A 21,155-nucleotide genomic window follows, 5' to 3' on the forward strand; every position below is an offset into this window, starting at 1 on the left:
TTGAAAGCGCTAAGCCAGCTTTCTGATAGCAGTAGTCACTTCTCCAGGAGGTGGAGAGGGCAGGACAGTTCTTTTTCCTCTTCCAATCTATGAATGCAAATGAGGTTCAAGAGGATAAGATCTAGTTTAAAATTTTGAAGGACACTGTGACCAGAAACAAATCAGTTCAATTCACTATCGACAGATAATACTTCCTCCTCTGTTAGTTTTATGATACAAAACAGGTTTTGCATTTAAATATTCTTATCAACACAAGATGAAGTTGTGGTCAACACGGGTGGAGCTCTTCACTTTACAGCCTCATGCTGTTCCACTCAAAGCAGTAGCTTGGGTTATTGCAGTCTTGTGTGATGTCCTCCAAAGATCCTGCCCAAATCCTCCAGCAGAGACAGGGAAGGGATGACCCGAAACTTAGAGTGGAAGTAGTCAGAGATCTTTCTGAAGCTGGGAGAAGCAGTTTGGTGGGTTTTTTGCCACTTAGACCGCTGCAAGGCCTTTCAGGGATAACCCCCTAAGTGCCAACCATTTAACATTAAATAGGTTAATTACATCATAGGTGAAGGCTGCCTCTCATAGCAGAGGTATAGCGTGCATCCACCTAAGTAGGCACTGATCTGGTCTCCACAGGATGGACACACCAAGACCTGAATTAAGTTAGAAAATGTTTCCTGCATCTAAGTGCCCAAAATTAAGCACCCTACTAAAATGGTCCAATTTTTTATGCATGGCCCACTCCCACTGAAATGGGAGCTATCGGTGCGGAGTACTGATAAGTGACCCACTGTCAGCAGGGTGCCTACTACTGTGGCTTTAGGCACCCAGTGCAAGAGTTCTGGCCAGAACTACTCAGGGCAGGGCTGTTTTGTCCTAGTCCCCTCTCTGGTACTGGGCCAAACACATTTTTTTCTTTCTACAGCCCCGTCAGTTGCAACAAACTCCTGAAGTGGTTCCTGTTTAACAGCTGCATTGTGGAAGATTCATTGAGGACCTAATCCTGTGCTCACTGAAGTCAGCGGCAAAACTCCTATTGAGACTTCAATAGATGCAGAATCAGGTCCTAACAGGACAAGTTCACCTGTGTAGCTCTGCATATGCTCTCCCCAACCCTTCAGAGAGGTTCTCCCTGCATGAACCATTGACCTCGGGGGTTCTGGAAAGGCACAGATAGATGTTTCTGAGGTCAAGAACGCCCCTGATGCAAGTAGGCTTGGCAAAATTCAATTTTTTTTTTCAATTGTTGACTGATAACATCAATGTTCATATTTAAGCATTTTTTATATTTATCCCCCACAGCAGTGGGAAATTAATGACAGTACTTGTTGAGATTCAAAAAATAAAGCCTCATAACTTAATACATTATCAACCTCACATGTCAAAATCCTCAAAGTAAATATCCTTAAATCAAACTTTAATATGTTTTCAAGCAGCATTTTTCTTACTTTGCCTATCTGTACATTTCAGTAATTGAGGAAATACTCTTTTTGTTGATTTGTGTATTTAGATTTTTAACAGTGAATGTCAATTGCATCATAATCCTCCCATTCCCCCCATAAAAGGCAAGGAAATAGTGAAAACATCTCAGCATTCACATTTTAAACGTCCTAGCTCTCGAGCAGCTGGTGATAAGGCATGTTTTCAGGTAGAGAATCAGAGGAACCTAGATCCTGAAAACAGACAGTTGACAAGTATCGGGGGTAGCCGTGTTAATCTGTATCTACAAAAACAACAAGGAGTCTGGTGGCACCTTAAAGACTAACAGATATATTTGGGCATAAGCTTTTGTGGGTAAAAACCTCACTTCTTCAGATACATAGAGTGAAAGTGGACAGCTCTTTCACTCTACGCATCTGAAGAAGTGAGGTTTTTACCCACGAAAGCTTATGCCCAAATATATCTGTTAATCTTTAAGGTGCCACCAGACTCCTTGTTGTTTTTGTAGACAGTTGACAGTGAATCCTAATTATACATCTTTGAAGAAGGGGAACAAAGCTGAAGGCAATAACTAATGAACTACAAGTCAGCAGAGAGTAGAGAAGAAAAAAGCAAACTAGCTACAGCCCACTATGAACTAAAACAGTCTACAGCTTGGGGAAAATATCTGAAAAGCCCTCAAAGTCTCTCTTAGTCCTCTCCACATCAAATATTTGCAACCCAATTCATGAAAGCACCATTAAAACCCAAACAATATGCCATCCTGCTCCAATAAAACACACACACAATAGACAATGTGCACTGCTAACATAAAACAGAACATACAGGCATTCAGAGCCTCTGAGGCAGAATGATTTGCTTTGTTTAGAAGTTGAGGGTTTCAGTAATGAGAGTGGCTTTCCCACAGTCTGAACCACAAGGGGGCATTTGCCCACTACATTTTTGGGGATGCCTCCCCTTTACATCTCTCCTGAATACAAACAGGATAGAAATCAGTATTACAGCAAAACCTGCACTCCTTGTTCAGCCCCATTCAACACAGAGAATTGTGCTAACCATCTTGTTTCTGATCGTTATTTTCCCCAAATAGAGAACTGCCATAGCACGAAATTGAGTGTCAAAACGCTCACACTAGACCCTCAAAGTAACCTAAGCCACGAATGCACCCAACATATATATGGCTTGCTACGCATGTTCCTGTGGAGCCCCAATATGCACACAAGAGCTGCTGACAAAGGCTCGCCAGCTTACATTAGTGGCACCGGCACCCACACTTCTTGAGCTTGTGTGTCATGAGAAGTGAAAATTGTGTGGCTATTTGCATCTGACTTTTGTCTGGGTCTGATCCAAATGGGCATCTGCAATTAACCCAATCATGTCAGATAAGAATGTAACCAACAGCAGCAAGGCGAGTGCAATGCTCCGTGGTGAGACAGGACGCAGAAAGCAAAGACAATGGGTTGTGATGACAAGCCAGCAGAAGGGCTGAGAGATAAACAGTAGAGGGATTACACAGGGGCTGTGCAGCCATCTGATTCTACTAGGAGGGATTCTAAACTACCTACACCTTAGCCAGACTGTCTGATCCTCTGATTTAGGCTTCAGGCATTTTGCTGGAACTGTGGAACAATCGACACAGAATGATCCAATACCAGGCTCTCCTGTAATTTATGCTTAGAGGTGTTACACATTAGGTTTTAAATTTGTTTTTGCCTGCCCCCCACCCCCCACCCCGGAGGCAAGAAGAGCAGTTTCTTTTTTATGCTCATTAAAAGGAAGCGATCCCAAACCAGCAAAGTTGATTAATAGAACAGAATATTTCACCTCTTTGGTCTAAGCCTGTTTGCCAAGTTTCGGTCTCACTCAAAGTGATCAAGTTTCAAACGTCTCAAAAATGGGGTTTTGTAATAGGAACGCCAGCAGCCAAGGAGACCTCTGGCCTTGGGGTGTGTCGCTTACTGGCGATGCTCTGTGCAGTGAGTTTTGCAGTAGTCAAAGCCAACTCTTGAGAGGAATGAAGAATCCTCCAACTCAGAACCCCTGCCCTTCTGAGCACCACTGACAAGGCCATTAGCCTTCATGTGTCCTGGCTTAGCACCACAGCACATTATCTCACTCACCTTCCCCAGTGCCCAGGTGGTCTCCAACCTTGGGAAGAGTTTGCCACAGCATCACTCTCACTGCCCCACCCGTCCTTCCAGCTCAAACCCTTGGTCATCGCTCCCTCCTCTGGCCTCTCCCCCTTCCCCTGCCCCATTCCACTCCAAGCGTTGCTGTTAGTCCTGCCTATGATGACCAACCACACCTACTCCCACTCCTGTCACTGTCAGAAGTCTGAGCTCCTCCCGCTTCCCAAGGCCATACCCACCTCCAGCTACCACATGCACAGTGCAGCAGGTTGCCCGGAGGCTCCATCAACTGGTGGGGCCAGGAGGGGGTTCAGTCACCAAGCCAGGCCATGGGCTTAGAGCGAGCTCGGACACTGCTGAATTCAGCACCAGCAGGTACTGCTCTATCCAGGCTCCTCAACGGCAAAGGGGACATTAAAGCAAGGACTTTCCAGCCTCTCTCTGGAGTCTGCCCAGACACAAGGGGAGTTCTTCACAAACAGGCCGCAGAACCTTTGCAGACTGTTCCAATCTCGGCTCTAATGGCAAGGTATGGGCAGACTTCTGCCGAAGGAACATCCCTCTGCATTACCACTCACTGGATTCCCGGGCTCGAACACATTACCCCAAGTTGGCATGAGACAAAACCAGGCTCTCAAGATGCTAGATCAGAACTTAGCATTCAGTCACAGCCCCCCAAAGCTGCCTTCCAAAAGACAACATTTTCAACTGACCAGGAAGAAGAAAGTCTGTCACCAGAGGGTTAACGCTGCATTGTAGCATCTCCTTATGCCAATGAAGTACCAGGGGAAAAAGCAGCACTAATGCAGCCAGCTCCACCTCTGGAGTAGGTCTCTGCCTGTGACAGGTGCATAGACATGGTTAGCCGTGCCCACCTCCTTGGGACCCATGCTTCGTATCCAGAGGCAGTTGCGCTGTGAGAGCAGTGGGTGTTGAGTGTTAATGTGGCAAAGGAGTCAAGGCCATGCAGAAAAGTTTTATCTGGTTATATGAGCTTCAAGCCAATAACTCCTGCCCTCTTCCTTCGGCTCTGTGCTCCCATCGGATCGGTTCAACTGAGCGGCACGGCTGGACCAAGATCCATGCTGTGAGGAGAAGCCTGCCCTTGCTGAGGGAAGCTAACTAGAGTTAATATTAGCCTCCTGCAGGCAGTCAGAGCACTTATCCCAGGATTACACAGCTCCATGCACCTTAATCTTCCCCTCCCTGCTGGAGATGGGCGAGCCCTGCAAGGTGGAGCACTAATCCAGAACTCCGCAAAGGGGCCTGCTACACAGCTGGCCACCAGATGTGGATGTTGGTGTCTTTGTTCTAAGTTGCTTTCCAATACAGTCAGGAAGTTAAATACCAAAGTATAACCCACATGGTAGAAAACAGGTAGGTCATTTATACCCTGCCCTGACTTTCAAGGAAGGGCTAAAGGCTTGACTCTTTGGAAAGGAAAATCTGTGAGCTGCTGAGCCTTCAATGATTTTTGAGTGAGTGAAACTCACAGATAATCCCAAAGGCTGCTATGAACATGGCAGCAAAGCATGTGCACAGCCAGAACCTCATCACGTCTGACTGCTAAATGCAGCTCCAGGTGGGGGAGCCTCATTCAGGATTGGCCAGGTGCAACTGGAACTGTACTTGCAAAAAAGGCCAACCAAGCCCGCTTAGAACTCAAAGAAAACATTTTTAACATTTTGACAAATGCTGAGATTCTAAAAAGGTCTAGAATTGAATTTGGTAACTGAAAACCCATGTCAGTGAAGGGTTGGCCTCAGCAACTGGCACATCCCCGCTGCACGTGGAAACCTGGTGCTTCCATTACTGCAGCTCTCCTCCCAGCTAAAAGTGAGCCAAAGAGGACCAATAAAGGCAGTATAACATGACCAGTTCTTGGAGGGAAGGAGAAGAGTCAGAGCTTGTCACCACCACTTTCAAGAGTTGCATAATGTATTTTAAGAGGGGCCGGAGAGGATGCAAGATGCCCAGCAAGGAATCATAGCTTGGAAGGTCCATCCCTCTCAGGACAGGCCGGAATGCCTTGTTTGTGTCCTGCCCATGTCTGCCAATGCTGCTGCTATCAGGATCACATCTGGGCCTCAACTGTAAGCCACCCTCAGTGAGGGATTCTAACCCTGCAGATTAACGTGGTGTTTGAGGAAGGATGCATTACAGCATTTCACAGCTTAAATTCACAGAAAAGGAAAAAGCCAACACAGCCCTTTGAAGACAGGGACTGCTGCGCTGTAACAGCTGGAGCCCACAATCCCAGCGGGGACAAAACTGGGAGCTTGGTTATCATTCAAGTGTGCAAGCTATTGAAGTCAAGGAATTGGCTACAACCTAGCACCCTGTTTTCCTGATGTTAATATGTAGTTCACTGGGACATGAAAACAGCCCCGAACCAGTAGTTCCTTCTTGCCTTACAAATCCATGAATCTATGAACTGCATGGATGGAAATACAGAAAGCATGGAGCACCAAAAGTGAACACAGAACTTCTAACTGGGGAGGAAAAATCTACAAACAAACATGAAGAAGCCGTCTACGTAGCCGAGAATACATCCTGGAGTAACGTGCTTGGCCTCAGCAGCTTTTCCACAGGCTTATTTTTGCAGCGTAAACGAAGGACAATTTGCCAAGGCTGGTCGGATTTTTAACCCCTTTTAAAAGCAGAACCAAGCTCTGTGATATACTGTGTTGGAGGGAACCCTCAGGTTTTCAGGAAAACTTTGCACAATGCCACTTTTCTAACTGGGTGGGCAATACCAGGTGCTCCATTGATTGGCTAATTCCCTTTCCAAAGCCTAAGGGATAAGGAGAAAAGAAAAGCAGGAGACCAGTGACCAAGGTCCCCCCAGTGACTAAATACCACCCCCCATATGAGCTACTCTGAACCAACCATAACTTGACGTGGTGCGAGACTTGTTAAACATCTACCTAACAACCCATCGAAATCTCTGCTGCACGCCTCAAGCCGTACAGCCCTGGCAGTCAGGCACTAGCCCCAGCTATTGCTCTGTACGAACAAAGCTCCTCAAAGGTGAAAATCCGTGAGACAAGCACCCAAACAGCCTGGTGTTTTGAACTGTTCCCAGAGTGGGAATACATTGGACTATTCAAACACTGGCGGTATAGTCTACAGGAACTACAGGGCACTGGCTGCATGGTAGATGGCAAAGGTGACTGTAAACAGGAATGTGTTAACAAGAACCCAGACGGAGGAGACAAGAATGCAGGAATGCACTTGTGTGGGGGAAGACCAGTCTTCTGCAGACAAGATGTGTTTCTCTCCCCGGATATGCTGGCTGGACATCCGGACAAAAGATTCTGGACTTCATTTCAGTGATATGAACAGATGCCATATGCTCTCTCTAATTACGAGAGAGACCATTTTGCCACATATGCACCCCTTCCCTCCTCCTACATCTGAGGCCAAACATTAACCCACTGCTCCCCGGGGAATATCAGACCTGATGCCTGCATCTGCTCATAAGAAATTAGAGCACCATCTGGTTCAGCAAGGGTCAGCCCAGTAGTCTGACACCAGCAGAGGAAACATCGCCAGAGAGGAAGGGTGGGGTGAGCTGGTGATGGTCACAGACAGACAAGTGCTCTGCATTGCCAGCAGCATTCAATGCAGGTTTGAGTCCAGCACCAACTTGGAAGCACTGGCGAGCAGCAAACCCTCAGAGCAGGTCCAGAAGGCGCTTACTGACATACTAATATAAAGCTGCAAAAGCCAGAGACTGGTCTATGCAACTGTTGCTCACAACTGTTTGTCTGTCTCACTATTGCAGCAGGGCAGATGTCTGTGCTTTCAGGCGAGTGGTTCTGAAGCAGCCTTGGCCATGCACTCCTTTAGTGCAATGCTTGAAGACATCAAAGCCACTCCCTGCTAAACTCCAGGACACAGGCATTCAGCAGTGACTCTGCTATCAGCTGGAAGCAGTAACTGGTAGCCCAATGAATCACTCCTCCCTCCTACACTACGCAGGCTAAACACGCCCGTACTTCAAGAGAGAAACGCCTTCTTTGCTTTCAAGTGAACGAGGTAAAAGCAAGGCAAACCCTGCTTCAGAGGATTTCATGTCCTTCTCTCATTTAATCCTCTTCCCCGGCCCTATTATCTTCTCTAATTCCAATCTATTGCGAGAGCTGCCTTGTGCCAATTAGTCTGACCCTAACGAGCTGCAGCTGCCATTTTAAAGGTGCATTGTGGTGAGCATGGCTAGTCAGCTCTGAGCCAGAAATGCAATCATATCTGTGAAAGTAAAAATAATTGAAGTCTGGCCCCGAGCCTGGCCATTGTGATGGTTTCGGATCATTTGGGAAAGGGAAGCAACTCCCAACACTTTACTTATATCGAATCACCAAGTACGTCTAGGGTGCCTGCTGTTGCAGCCTAGCGCCACGGGACCCAATCCCCGACTGCAGCCTCTAGGAAACACACATACCAATCATCTAGTTCTCCTTCAGCACCTTGTTCCTGAGTTAGGGCATCTACGCACACAACCCTGCCAGGCCTGGCCAGGAAAGTAGAGCACTTACTCAAAAGGAACGAGCTAGTGCAGTGACAAAGCCTCACACTCGCTAGTGACATTAGACAGAAGAGTCAGCACAAATACGCCCTCAGAACTTCCACAGACTTTAAAGCTTGTGGGAAGAGACGGTAGGAAAGTGGGAAGGTGCCATGGTATGGACGCTCCAACAGGACATTGACTTCTCCAAAGTTAAGGCATCCACAGGTGCAGTCTGAACTTCTCAGGAATTTCTCAACTCCTTCAGAAGAGTCTGATCCACAGACGCCACCTTACAACAAGTACCCTGATCCTGTAAACCATTCACTGAGTAAGGGGTTCTCAAGCTCTGGCCCCTTGCTGTGAAAGGGACAAAGGGAACACTGGAGGTTGAGGTCGCCGTAGAGAGAAAGATATATGGTCTGGGGACATTCTAACTGTGCATTTCTGTCCTGGCATGTGTTTGGGCTTCTTTAAATTGCACCTTAACTCTGAACAACTTGGGTTTCTGCTGCTTGTTTGGTGTATGGCTACAGCTCTCCTGTAGAGTTCACCACTTGTAAGTTACCAAGGTGTTCTACCAACCTCAACTCCAGCTTAAAGTTCATTGCCTGGGAATTAAGATAAAGTTTAACAAATGAGGAAGTGGTCATGTGTGTTTTGAAACCCAGGTTAGCTCTATCCCCTGATGCAATAGAAGCTGTCTTAGGGCTGAGACTTTCTCTACCAAGTATACTAGGATCTTAACCCCTCCCCCCACTTGTTCCCTCCCCCTCTCTCAGCCCTTGATGAGGACCCCTAACTCCACCTGTCACTGCCAGGGGTTGGTTCATCCCCAGCTATTCAAATGGCCCTTGGTATGAGCAGAAGGGATATTCTGCCCATGCCAGATGTAGGGAGAGGGGGCTGTAAAATCTGCTGTGGAGCCAAATCTACCTTGGTTTCATTCCAGTTACTGAGCCCTGAATTCAATGCTTCCAATAGGCTCTCCTCACCCCTACCAGCACCCCAAGAGTCAGTTATCTCCCAATGGCTGCTCGGGGAGCAAGTCTCCTTCATACTGGTAGGCAGTGACATTATAAAACCAGGCCATACTGCAGCTTAATGGGGACGCTGCAGGTTGTCCCTAGAACACAGAATGTTACAAATATTCAGACACTAAGTTTATTGTTAACCAGCATTAGTAAGAAGAATTAGGCCTTTTGCAGACTCGCTTGCCAAATCGCGGCAATAACTGCAGTGTTTCAGCACTGGCTACAAGCCAAACATGCATCTGCTAGCAAACGACATGAGTGGGCATGCCCTCCAGCAGCTAATTAACAAGGTGGCACACAAGCACGAAGACAGCAACAGTTAGCACTAAAGGGAACAAGAAAGATGTTGGTAAGGTGATTAGAACACAGCTTTGAATACACTGATGAAGATACTGAGCCTCAGCAGCTGGGAGAACTGGGGGGGCAGGAGGGGGGGTGCATCGGCATCATCAGGGCAGTTTCCTTTAAGCGGTTAGCTGACCAAGCTCTCTAAAGCAGTATCAACTGCAGAACCCTGCAGGGAAGGCTGTGCAGCATGTTACTCTCTGGGCAACAAGGCTGGGGGCCTCGGCATGTGGCTTTGCCAGACAGGAAACATATCTAGGAGATCAAATGTAGAGAACTCTCCGTGCCACTTTTCAGTACTGCCACAGCCTGCAAGGAGCAGCCTCCGAACTTCACCCCTGGTACTTTAAGATTCTTTAGAACACTTGTCATGCTTAGATGATTACATACCCTCAGTGGTCAAAGCTGCAGAAGCCAATACAAAAATGGGAGGATTTTGCTAGTGTATTCACAGTACACCAACAAGTAGGGTGACCAGACAGCAAGCGTGAAAAATCGGGACAGGGGTGGGGGGTAATAGGAGCCTATATAAGAAAAAGACCCAAAAAATCAGGACTGTCCCTATAAAATCGGGACATCTGGTCACCCTACCAACAAGGCCTAAGCTTCATGGGGACCAGAGTGACACCACATGGCTCTCCCTGCTGCACAGCCTCAAGACACGAGCGTCCCAAGCTCCTGAACCATGTCCTCTATTCACGGCTAAAGACAGTCAAAAAGGTCAGAGAGTCAACACTAGACAATAGCTGGAACAACAAACAGGAACCGGGGCCTTGATTCACATTTTGCTTTCAATCCCGAGCACTACAAGTGCACTCATCTTCCACCCCCTTCCCATGCCTGCAGAACCATCAGGGACCAGGCCTCAGAGCGAGCACTGCATCCATTTCACCTCCATCAGTAGCCAGCATTGCTCAGCGCTACATTAACCACAGGAGTGATGGTCACAGAGGAGACCCCATCCCTCTGCTGTTAAACTCCATTACCGGGAAGATAGGCCTACCCACAATCTGCCGGGAAGGGGAGAAGAGAGACTTGGGCTATGTCTTCACTGCAGAAAAATGCAGTGCTCTTGACCTGGGTCAAAAGAGCAGTGAAGACATGGCAAGACTGCAGCTGGATTTAAGCCTACAGGGGAGCCCCTGTGGTTGAATTCGAGCTGCTAACCTGAGTTAGAGACAAAATCTCTCTAATATTCTGGGTCCAACATGGCTACAACTACGCTGCATACACCTGAGTTAGAGGCAGAACTGCTGTGCCTTCACTGCTATTTAACCCAAAGCAAGGTCAAGAACACACCTTTTTTTGCAGTGAAGGCCAGGCTCTTAGGGCTTCTCTTCAGGACAGCGTTAGCCCAGCTCACACCACACACAAGCCTGCAGCTCCGCAGGGTGAGAGCAGCCGGGTTAGCCGCACAGCGTTTGGAGGAGCAGCAGAGTAGCCGAGTCCTGCCCCTGCATTACTGGCTGGGCATCAGCAGCGCCCTGTTGACGGCACAGCCAGCTGGAGGCTAAAGCTCCACTAGCGCTTTGGGGATGTGCACAGGAGCCTGGCTAGGGGCACTTGCATTACACCATGAGCTAACGCCCCAGTGAGGACAAGCCCTTACTCCCCCAGCACCCCTCATGGCTGGAGGTGACTAAAGACATGGAGTTACCAAAGCTGCAGCTTGTTCCCCACTATCCCCTCCACAGAAAACCCTCATCCCCGGGGGCTGCCAGCAAAGCAGCGAGATTTGGGCAGGGAAAGATGTGGAACATGCTGAATTTTATCTAGATTGCGGTGGTCTTGCGGCTCTCCTTTCTCTTCGTGAGCCACACAGGCTGAATTTTAACCTGCCCCATTCCCTGGGGGTTCTACTCTGAAGTCTCAGGAGCCTGCTTTAAAACTAACATGAGGAAGAGCTTCCCATCCCCCAGCTCAGAAAACCTTCTGATCAAACAGTGCCCTAGAACACATTCACACACAGCCTCCCTTTAGAGCGAGTCCTGGGAGGGAAACACTCAGCATGGGTCCACCCCCCAGAAATACAGCCTCTCTAAACAGCTCCCATAGCTAACCAGCAAAGGAGGGACAAGCGGTGTGCTACAGACGAGCCCAATGCCCTGCAAGCATTGCACTAGCTACCACTCCCAAGCATGAGAAGCATCTGAGCAACCAACACATTGGCTGTGCACCTCTAATTGCTGCCTTCTTGCCTCTGGATGCATCTTACCGCAGCTACTAGCTCGGGCTTTTACAAAGCAGTTGGACGGCATTTTACTTTCCTGGTACGATGACACTTCTGTGATATGCCAGTACGAGGTGCTTGGTCCATCCAAGATTAGAGTCTTGTTCCCAAATAATACTACTGCACAGATTCTATCAGGTCTCTAACCATCATGTTACAGGGGCCTTTCTATAGAAGGCCACTTTGGCAGGGCTCAGCACAGAGGAGCACAATGAGCCTACCGACTGGACCAGTTACCCAGTCCTCACACTAACTGCCCTTTGCCCACATCTCATGAGCCCGCCACATAAGAGATGCTGGAACATAAGAACGACCAGACTGGGTCAGACCAATGGTCCAGCTAACCCAATATCCTGTCTGACAATGGCCAGTTCCAGATGCTTCAGAGGGAATGAACAGAACAGGGCAATTTCAAGTTACCCGTCCTGTCATCCAGTCCCAGCTTCTGGGAGTTAGACATTGGGGGACACCTGGAGCATGGGGTTGCCTCCCTGACCATCTTGGCTATCCTCCAGGAACTTATTTAATTCCTTTTTGGCCTTCACAACATCCCCTGGCAAGGAGTTCCACAGCTTGACTGTGCGTTGTGTGAAGTACTTCCTTAAGTTTGTTTTAAAACTGCTGCCTATTAATTTCATTGGGTGACCCCTGGATCTTGTTACATGAATATACAAACCCCAAAGAGGCTCTCTCTTGAGCCATGTACCAATGGGTCATTAGATAACGTACCGCTGATGAACTAGTAGATTTACAATCCCCACTAGAAAGCAAGGAGCATCTTGTAATGCATTCCAGATTGTAAAGTGAGGGAGGCTGCCTTTTGAGCTCCGGCATCTCAGAGCTGTCTCTTATGACTGAGGTGAAACGTACAGTACAAACTTCTAAAAATGTACAGTTATTTGTTCTTCTGTACAAGAGGATAAAAGGAACCTTACAATACGAGACAAGGAGTGAAAGGGGAAACAGATGGAGGAGGAGAAATATTAAGTCTGGCACATAAGACCTGAATGGAAACTTTCTCTGCTTCTCAGCCAATAATTAGAGACCAGCCTGCAATCCTATCAGCTGAAATGTAATGCCATGAAGAGTGCAAGTGACAAGTCCATTTTTTGTTAAAAGCAACAACTGTGATTGGAGCTAGTGAAGTGACGTGAAATCTTTTCCCAGCCACTGCAGAGCAACACTGACTCTCTCCAGAGGCCCCAAAGGCTCAAATTATCAGGTTACAGCTGAGCTGGGGTAAATCAGCATCCTTTGGCAGCTCTAGTCTTCATGCTGGGGTTCACAACAATTGTGCATCAGCTGGAGCCCCTCATGTTCTAACTCTAGCAACCCGGCGGCAGCACTACCGAGTCCCTTCAAAATTCACAAGGGGGTTCAGGGATATGGGTAATGGGCTGCATACCCTTTTTACTCTAGGTCACCAATTCTAATGCAGTCCAGGCTGAACGTGGCCTCAGTAGACCCCATATAACGTCTGTTTGGTGCTGTATGTGAAAACATGTGTGTTCTCAAGCCAGTTCCACAGCCCAAAAAACAAAAACTGACATTTGTGGGCAGCCATAGCAAAAATAAAAATACCAAGATGGGAAATGTGCTGAACTGCACTCTGCTACTGAAGGAGGCACCTACACTGCCAATGCCCAGAATGCACCCAACTACAGCCTACGGGCAGTTCATTACACATCTCTGTACCCCGATGGGAATCAGTGCATTATGCTCAGCATTTCCAGCCTGGTACTGTAATGTATTACGACACTGACTTTTGAATGGAATCCCATTGTACGCAGCAATTTTATCTTGGCAGTCCCAAAGCACTGACCATCCACCTAGGATTACTCGTTTGAGCTCTTGGAAGGCTGGATTATTTTATATTTCTTGTCTGAGCGTGTCAAAGAACGGTAGTGCTAGAGTCATATTTGCTTTGCATGGCAGAACATTATGCAATCTCTTGTCATGTTGATCACTTTTACACCAATTACTTCCACCAGGACTGAATTCTTATCGCCAGTCACTGGCTGTGACAGAAAGGCCCAGGAAGTGCTGGAAATCTCCCAGCAAAATCTCATGAGATTTCTAGCCCAGTTTGCAAACCAGAGGTTCAATGCCACCAAGCCTTCCATTGACTCAGGACTCTACCACATGTCAGCAATTTTCAGGCTTTACATTTTAAAGGGTTAATGTAATCTTTAGCAGCAATCACTGGAAGAAGGTACCTCAGAATCAGCCACATGAGCACAGGGAGGATTTAGAAAGCTGTACTAGAATTAGACCATCTAGCCTCTGAGTACTGCAGGATTTACTTCGACAACCTTAGGCCTGCTGCAAGACGGTAAATTCTGGAGGCGGCAGCTACACTGCAAACCCACCCCTGTTCTGGCAGCCATCTGTCAGGGTACAGGAACACAAGAACGGCCAAACTGGGTCACACCAAAAGTCCATCTAGTCCAGCGTCCTGTCTTCCAACAGTGGCCAATGCCAGGTGCTTCAGAGGGAATGAACAGAGCAGAGCAATTTCGAGTGATCCATCCCATCGTCCACTCCCAGCTTCAGACAGTTGGAGGTTTAGGGACACCAGAGCACAGGTTTGAATCTCTGACCATCTTGGCTAATAACCGCTGATGGACTTTAAAAGGAAGCTCTATTGGCAGCTTCAGGCATCAGTTCTCACTAGAATCAGAAATGTCGTTGTGAAAGGGCAGCCCAGGGAAGGCAGTAGAAGAGCAGACTCACTCCCTCTGGCTCTCCAGCTACCCAAACAGCTCAGTGCAGGAACTGTAGGTCTTAACATGGAATTACCTCTCCAGAAATCAAGGCTTCTCTGTCTGCTTTCCTGATGCATCTTGCAAACTAAGATACATTTTTCTGTTTGGTTTAGAAGAGAAACCGCTCAGTTTTCCCTACTTTCTTCCACAGATTACTAATGACAGAGTCACTCCCTAGACCAGCAGATCATTTATGCTCTCAACTCCTTTTAATCACAAAGTTGCGTAATAAATAAATAGACAACACTCTAAAAATACCAACATCTCCATACCACAGCATGCAGACTTCAAGGAAACAGCTTCCCAAAGGAATATCAAACCTGGACCACGTTTTACCTCCAGCAAGAATCAAATCCTTTCACAGTATTAAATTTTTTGTAAGCTGAATTCTGCCTGCCTGCTATAGGCTAGGCCAGGACAGTACAGTGAAATAAAATACACCGCCATAATTTACAACCCTTCTGAATGTAGCTTTACGGTTTTCTTACTGCTATAATCTTCCAGATAATGCAGTCACCCTCACCACCAACGGTGGGTCAGCTTGCTGCATATTTCAGCTTTCTACAGGTAAATTCCTCCTTTAAGACCCTCTGGATCTGCCTCCAATCCCCAGCACCTCTCCCAACACATTCTTTGCACCAGCATGTAGAGGCTTTGCTTCAGAAAACAGGTTTGCAAGAACTTTCATAAAAGAAGGCTCTTGACAAATAACCAGTCTGTCCGAGCCAGCATGTTCAGGGCACAGGAAATGATGCTGTGAAGCCATCCCAGCTTCTTCCAGACCAGTTCTCAAACTTCTGCACTGGTGACCCCTTTCACACATAGCAAGCCTCTCTCTGAGTGCGAGCCCCCCTTATAAATTAAAAACATTCTTTATATTTAACTACTATAAATGCTGGAGGAGAAATGGGGTGGAGGCTAACAGCTCATGACCACATAATAACCTGGGTCACGACCTGCAGTTTGAGAACCCGTCCCAGATCATCCCATCCAACCTGCAGTCCCAAGCTGTGAGTCCCAGAGCTCAATGTTCTTTGCAGAATGCCACCCACACACAAGCAATCAGCAGTTTGATTCTAGTAACTTTACAGAACATATCCAAATCCATCACCTAATATTGCAGTTTGCTTTCCTTCATAAAGGTTTTAGGCCACCAATGACTTTCCATTAGGGAGACGATTCATTCCCACAAAACCAACACATCAGCATGGGCCTCTAGTTAAGGGAGGACTGCTTTGAATAGCTGACAGCATGTGCCGCCAACTCCATGCAAACAGAAAACTTTGGCCGGTTGCTTTGCAGCCCAGCATTTAAACTTAGTCTGTTCCAGTGGCGTTGGAGCACATCACTCACAAACCTCACTGCTCAAGCACCCACGGACAGGTCTGTACAGCTGCATTCTCAGTTACAGGCCCTCAGCTACAAGGGACTTCCAACCACAAATACTACCTTGCGGGTTCAATTGCAGATGCTACCCCACTCAGCAACTGCAGAATAGCAACAACATCTCTGCTGGAGGCAAAGCCACAACAGACTTGAGTATCAGAATTGCACTAAAGCTTTCACCATGGGCTGGGGCTTAGCAGCGAGCAGATGTTGCTGCTAGCATGTGAGCCAGGCAGTGAACGATTCCCCTAAGAAAGGAAGGGAGGAGCCAAATTACATCTTCACTTGCAGTTTGTGGCCCCCAGGCTACTTGTCATGAATTCCCCTAAAACAACAAACAAATCAGGCATGGACTTACACCCACTGCCACATCTTCCAGCCCCAGGAATGCAAGCACACTTCAATATAGTGGATCCACGACAAGGGCTGGGGTGAGGACTCGTCCCCTCTAACACTGGGCTACTTAGAGATGACAGACGGTGAAACAAGAGCTTTCACTCTAGCAGCCCTATAGACAGCATCTCCAAAGAGGACTCAATGGCTATCCCCACTGCTCTGCTTCTGTATTAGGGAGAACCCAACCGGGACAAATGCCACAGAGCAGGAGCTTTGAAATGCAAATGAAGGAAAACGGCATGCGATAGAGCTGTTCAGTTTAGGACCACACACGAAGTCAGCGGGAGGAGCTTGTTTCCAGGCACTAACAGGCCATCTCTCCTGCCTACAGAGCTGCACCTGCGAACAGAGCTGCCCTGCCCAGGGACGGGGTATGAATGAGCAGTGGCAGGAAAGCAAGATTCTGCTGGACCAACCCGAAGTAACCAAGTATCTAGCTCAGATGTACACACCGGGCTGGGGCGCCTACACACATACCCCCGCCCTGCCAGATCCCACCCCTTTGGGGATCACACTGCACCATGACCCAGACAAGCTCTTAACCTCACCCCCAGCGTTTGCCTCTAGCCCGCACACAGACAACGCTCCATGCCACCTTAAGCCCTAGGATTTCAGAGCCGGACAAACACTAACAGCGATACTATCGGTCTTAAATAAATCTGTTAGTCTTTAAGGTGCCACCAGACTCCTTGTTGTATCTGTCTTACAGCAGCGCCTGGAGAGGCCAGGCCAGGCCGGGGGTGGGGTGGGGAGGGCAAGCGTGCGAGGCGCTGGACAGACACATCGGCCATGCAAGCCGCAGACTTCGGGGACTTGCCCAGCGCCTCCCCCACAAGGCCAGCCTGGCTCCGGGAGTCTGGAGGGGGGGGGGGTGTCACACACACACACACACACACAGCCCGCCCGCCCCGCCGCCCCCGGTACCTTCCAGCAGCACCTCGCGGCCGGCCCGCTTCAGCGCCTGCACGGCCTGGTCGTGGGTGGCGTCGCGCAGGTCGGTGCCGTTCACCGAGAGGATGGCGTCCCCGAGCCGCAGCGCGCCGCAGCGCTCGGCCGCCAGCCCCGGGAAGATGCGGGAGATGAGCACGGGCATGCGGTTCTCGCGCCCGCCCTTGATGCTGATGCCCAGCCCGCCCGCCTCGGCCTTCACCACCCGCACCCGCCGCACGCCCGGCGGCGCCGGCTCGGCCGGGGGCGGCGAGAGCGGCCGGGGCTCCGGGCCGCCCCCCGCCGCGCCCCACTCGGCGCCGTTGGGCAGCCCGTTGGGCGGCCCCGCGGGCTCGGGCGGCGGCTCCGAGGTGAGGCTCAGCGCCTCGCCGCTCAGCTCGGCCGCCACCCGCACCCAGCGCTCCCGCAGCAGCAGCTCCAGCAGCCCCGCCTTGGCGGCGCGCGTCCACACCGCCATCCCGCCGCGCGGCTGCTCCGCCGGCCCGCCGCCGCTCCCGCTCCCGCTCCCGCCGGGCCCCGCTGAGGAGAGGGCGGGCGCGGCCCTGCCATTGGCGGAGGGGCGAGGCTCGCGCTCCGGTCCGGCCTCCTTCCCGCGGGGGGCGGGGGCAGCGCGTCGATGGGAGCACGCGATTGGTGGGGAGCGGGAAGGGGCGTGTCGGCAGGCCTGAGCTCCGCCCCCCCCAGCGAGAGGCAGCAGCGGGCGGGGTGCCACAGCTCAGGGCTCACCCCCGCCGGAACGGCGGTAAGGGGCGGGGCTTGCGCCTCAAGCTCCTCCCCTGCACTATAGTAATAAAGCCTCACGGTCGCTAGGGGCGGGGCTTCTGCTGCAGGCTCCTCCCATCCCTGCCCCCCCCCTCCAGGGCAAAGGGGAGGAGAGCTACAGGCCCCCTTCCCAGCAGGGTGCCCATCCACAGTGTGTCCAAGGGCAGCAGCTGCCCCAACCCCACCCATCCCATGGGGCCTGCACAGAGCTTGGGCTGTCCTCACCCTACGGGCACCAGGGGCCCTTCCCATGCCGTAGATCAGACCCCCCAACTGCACAAGATGGGCCTCCCTCATCCTGGCACACCTAAGCTGCCACCCCAGGGCCCCCGGCCAGCCACATTGCCTTCAGCACCCACATGGGAGTCGCGGCCTCTGTCCTTCTAGCCCTGCCCAAGGCACTATTGAGTCCAGGGCAGGGGACAGCTATGGCAGAAAAATACCATCGCCCTGGGAGACTGGAGCACATCAGAGGTGCGGTTCGAGGCCCAGCTCTGGAAGCCCAGAGAGCCCTTCTTACCCCGATAGGTGGTTCAGAGCGGTAGTGAGATAAGACTCAGCTGCTAGAGGTCAAAGCTGTAGCATGGATGGGAAACAGTTCAGGGCAGCGGACAGTGCAAGGCTAAACAGTATTAATAATAAGGGAAGAGGGGATATGAGTATAGCCACTTGCAGGGCCGGCTCCAGGGACCAGCCTGGCAAGCAGGTGCTTGGGGCGGCCGCTCCAGAGAGGGGCAGCCCATCCAGCTATTCGGCAGCAATTTGGCAGACGGTCCCTCACTCGCGCTCGGAGCGAAGGACCTCCCACCGAATTGCCGCCACAGATCACAATCGCAGCTTTTTTTTTTTGGCTGTTTGGGGCGGCCAAAACCCTGGAGCTGGCCCTGGCCACTAGGTCCTTCCCTCTTGTAGAACCAGAGTGTAGCCAAAGCCTAGAGGGCCTTCCAGCTCACCTCACTTTGCTTCAGTTTCTTGCTCAAGGAAAAAGGTAGCCCTGAGCAATGGAAGCATAACCAGGTTTACATAGATGGCGTTAGTTCAGCAGCAGATCCAATATTAAGACAGAAATGTGGTTGCAGGCCCACTTGATAGTGCAGCCTGGAGCTTGCTAACTTCCTGCCTGAGGCTAGGCCTTGGCTGCTGATCCTTCAGAGCAGGAGCACTATTTTAACTCAAACATGTAATCACCGGTGATCCCGACTCCTGAGGACACCTACTGAGAGAAGGGAAATACAATAAACTCCTTCCAGCCCTTGGGCTCTAAGCACTCAGGTCCAAGGCACTGTGATTGCAGGGGTCAGGGAAGGTGGTTCGGGAAGCAATAACCACACTACATTGACACCCCATTCTCATTCACGAGAATGAAAGGAATTGTGAATTAGAGCAGTTCTAAGGCTTCTGGAGGGTGGAGGGAGAGGCAGGATACAGGCATTTTTGCTTTAGAAATCAATTGGCCAAAGTACTAGAAAAAAATCAGTTAAAAAAAGTCATCTATCAAGACATTCTCCCCCCCACCCCACCCCGTGTTCTAACCCCGTCGACTGCTCAAACAGCAGCAGATACAAGTTTTATTTGCACAGTCAGGTGCTTTTGCACATCAGACCTTTGCTAAATATTATATGCAACAAACAACACTAACCAGTGCAATATAAGTTACTAGGATTTGGGGATACAGGTATCATGTTTAATAGGTGGTTTGTCAAGTGCTTCAGGATGAAGTGATCACAAACAAATTATAAGAACGGGGGGTATTATTACTTACAATGTATCAGGACTGCCTACTCCAGAATTACGAGCATTGCATTTGAATGTTAACACGACTGCTGTGAGAGACCAAAAAACGCTGGGAAAAGCAACTACTGCCCTTGTGTAACTGGAGGCTTGTTTAGGCATCCTTCCTGTTGATCAGATGTATAAATAGTACCAAAGGGCGGTAGCCTACAATATTGGGGGGGAAGGGGGGGCTGTTTTCCACTGTAGATGGAACAACCTACACTACAAAGCAATTCTTTGCAACTGTGGTTTCCTGCTGAAGAGTGTGAGTGGGTAGAGACCCTGATCTGATTCACTATTTAGTTCAAATACTCTCACCACACATGAGCTTTTGCCTTGAAATGGGAGTTGCAGATGAATTGAAATGTCATCTAAGTTCACTGGAGCTGCCGAAATCTGCCGAGCTGCTATTCTGTGATTTACCATGGCCTGCTGAATGAGTTCTGATAGAGAGCTCTCGCCTCCTCCTCCGGACAGATGATGCTGTAACTCAATCCAAGGGCTGGCCTTTGTTACACCGCTACCAACAGGGCTGCACGCTAATCGCAAGTCCGGGAAGGCCAGATGGATTGCAGTGGTGCTTGGTTAAAAGGTGACATGCCCCACACTGAGTTCCAGCAGGAGGGGAATTAAAATAGCCAAACCAAGAGCCTCTGAAAAAGGAGATGAATGGAATTGCCAGCACAGCGGAGCGGGGAGGGCAGCACTCACACAGTCGGGCTAAGTAGCATCTCCTTCGGGGAGAAGGGAACGGTCATGGAACCCGAAAGATGCTGCCCCATTTGCAACCGGGCTTGGGCTCGGTCTCCCTTCACGATCAGCAGGGAAACTCAAGCTCAGTGAGCAAGGTTTTGCAAGCCTGAGCATACCTCCATTCATCATATTTTGTGAATTAACTTCCCTCCCTTCTGACACCTACCAAGCTGTAACAAGCTGACTGCCCAGAGGGAGCCACCCAGGCAGTCCTTTACTCTGCCTCACACAAGCCTGTCGCTTTGGCCAGAAAATCCAAGTTCAGTTTTGCAGCATCTTAGAATCATGGAAGCACAAGGCTAGGAGGGTCCTCCAGTGGTCATCTAGTCCAGCCCTCTGCATCGAGACAGGGCCAAGTACATCTCGGGAGAGAGCAACTCAATCTCCCCTCTCCTCTTTCATTAGCAGTATCCTAAAAGCTAAGGGAACAGTGCCTCCTGCTGGCACAGTGTTAGAGGGGCCGGCAAAGAAAACCAGGGTGCTGTTTGATGATATCTAAAGGCTGAGTGGGCATCTTTCTGCACCACAGAGTTCAAAATCTCATCCTTAAAGGCTATGACAATGCAGAACAGCAGTTCTCAGACTGATCAGCAAAGCAGTGGCTGCTGCCATGGGCTGGCTCTCCAGCTCAGCTGTTAAGTCATATTAAGAGACAACCAACATCCCTTAACACGTCCCTACTTCTCTTCCATGTGA

At 49.7% G+C, this 21,155-nt stretch overlaps 1 protein-coding gene across 1 annotated transcript in view; it reads right to left on the bottom strand.

Annotated features, from left to right (window-relative positions):
- Positions 1-17,663, bottom strand: part of SNTB2 (syntrophin beta 2) — a 52,532-nt gene extending 34,869 nt beyond the window's left edge. Inside the window, exon 1 of the mRNA XM_054048925.1 lies at positions 17,148-17,663. Coding sequence (XP_053904900.1) covers positions 17,148-17,628 — 481 coding nt within the window. The 5' untranslated portion in view covers positions 17,629-17,663. The remainder of the gene's footprint in view (positions 1-17,147) is intronic.
- Between the last annotated feature and the right edge of the window lie 3,492 nt (positions 17,664-21,155).

The sequence above is a fragment of the Malaclemys terrapin genome, chromosome 14 (genome assembly GCF_027887155.1).
Source record: "Malaclemys terrapin pileata isolate rMalTer1 chromosome 14, rMalTer1.hap1, whole genome shotgun sequence".
NCBI classification, from domain to species: Eukaryota; Metazoa; Chordata; order Testudines; family Emydidae; genus Malaclemys; species Malaclemys terrapin.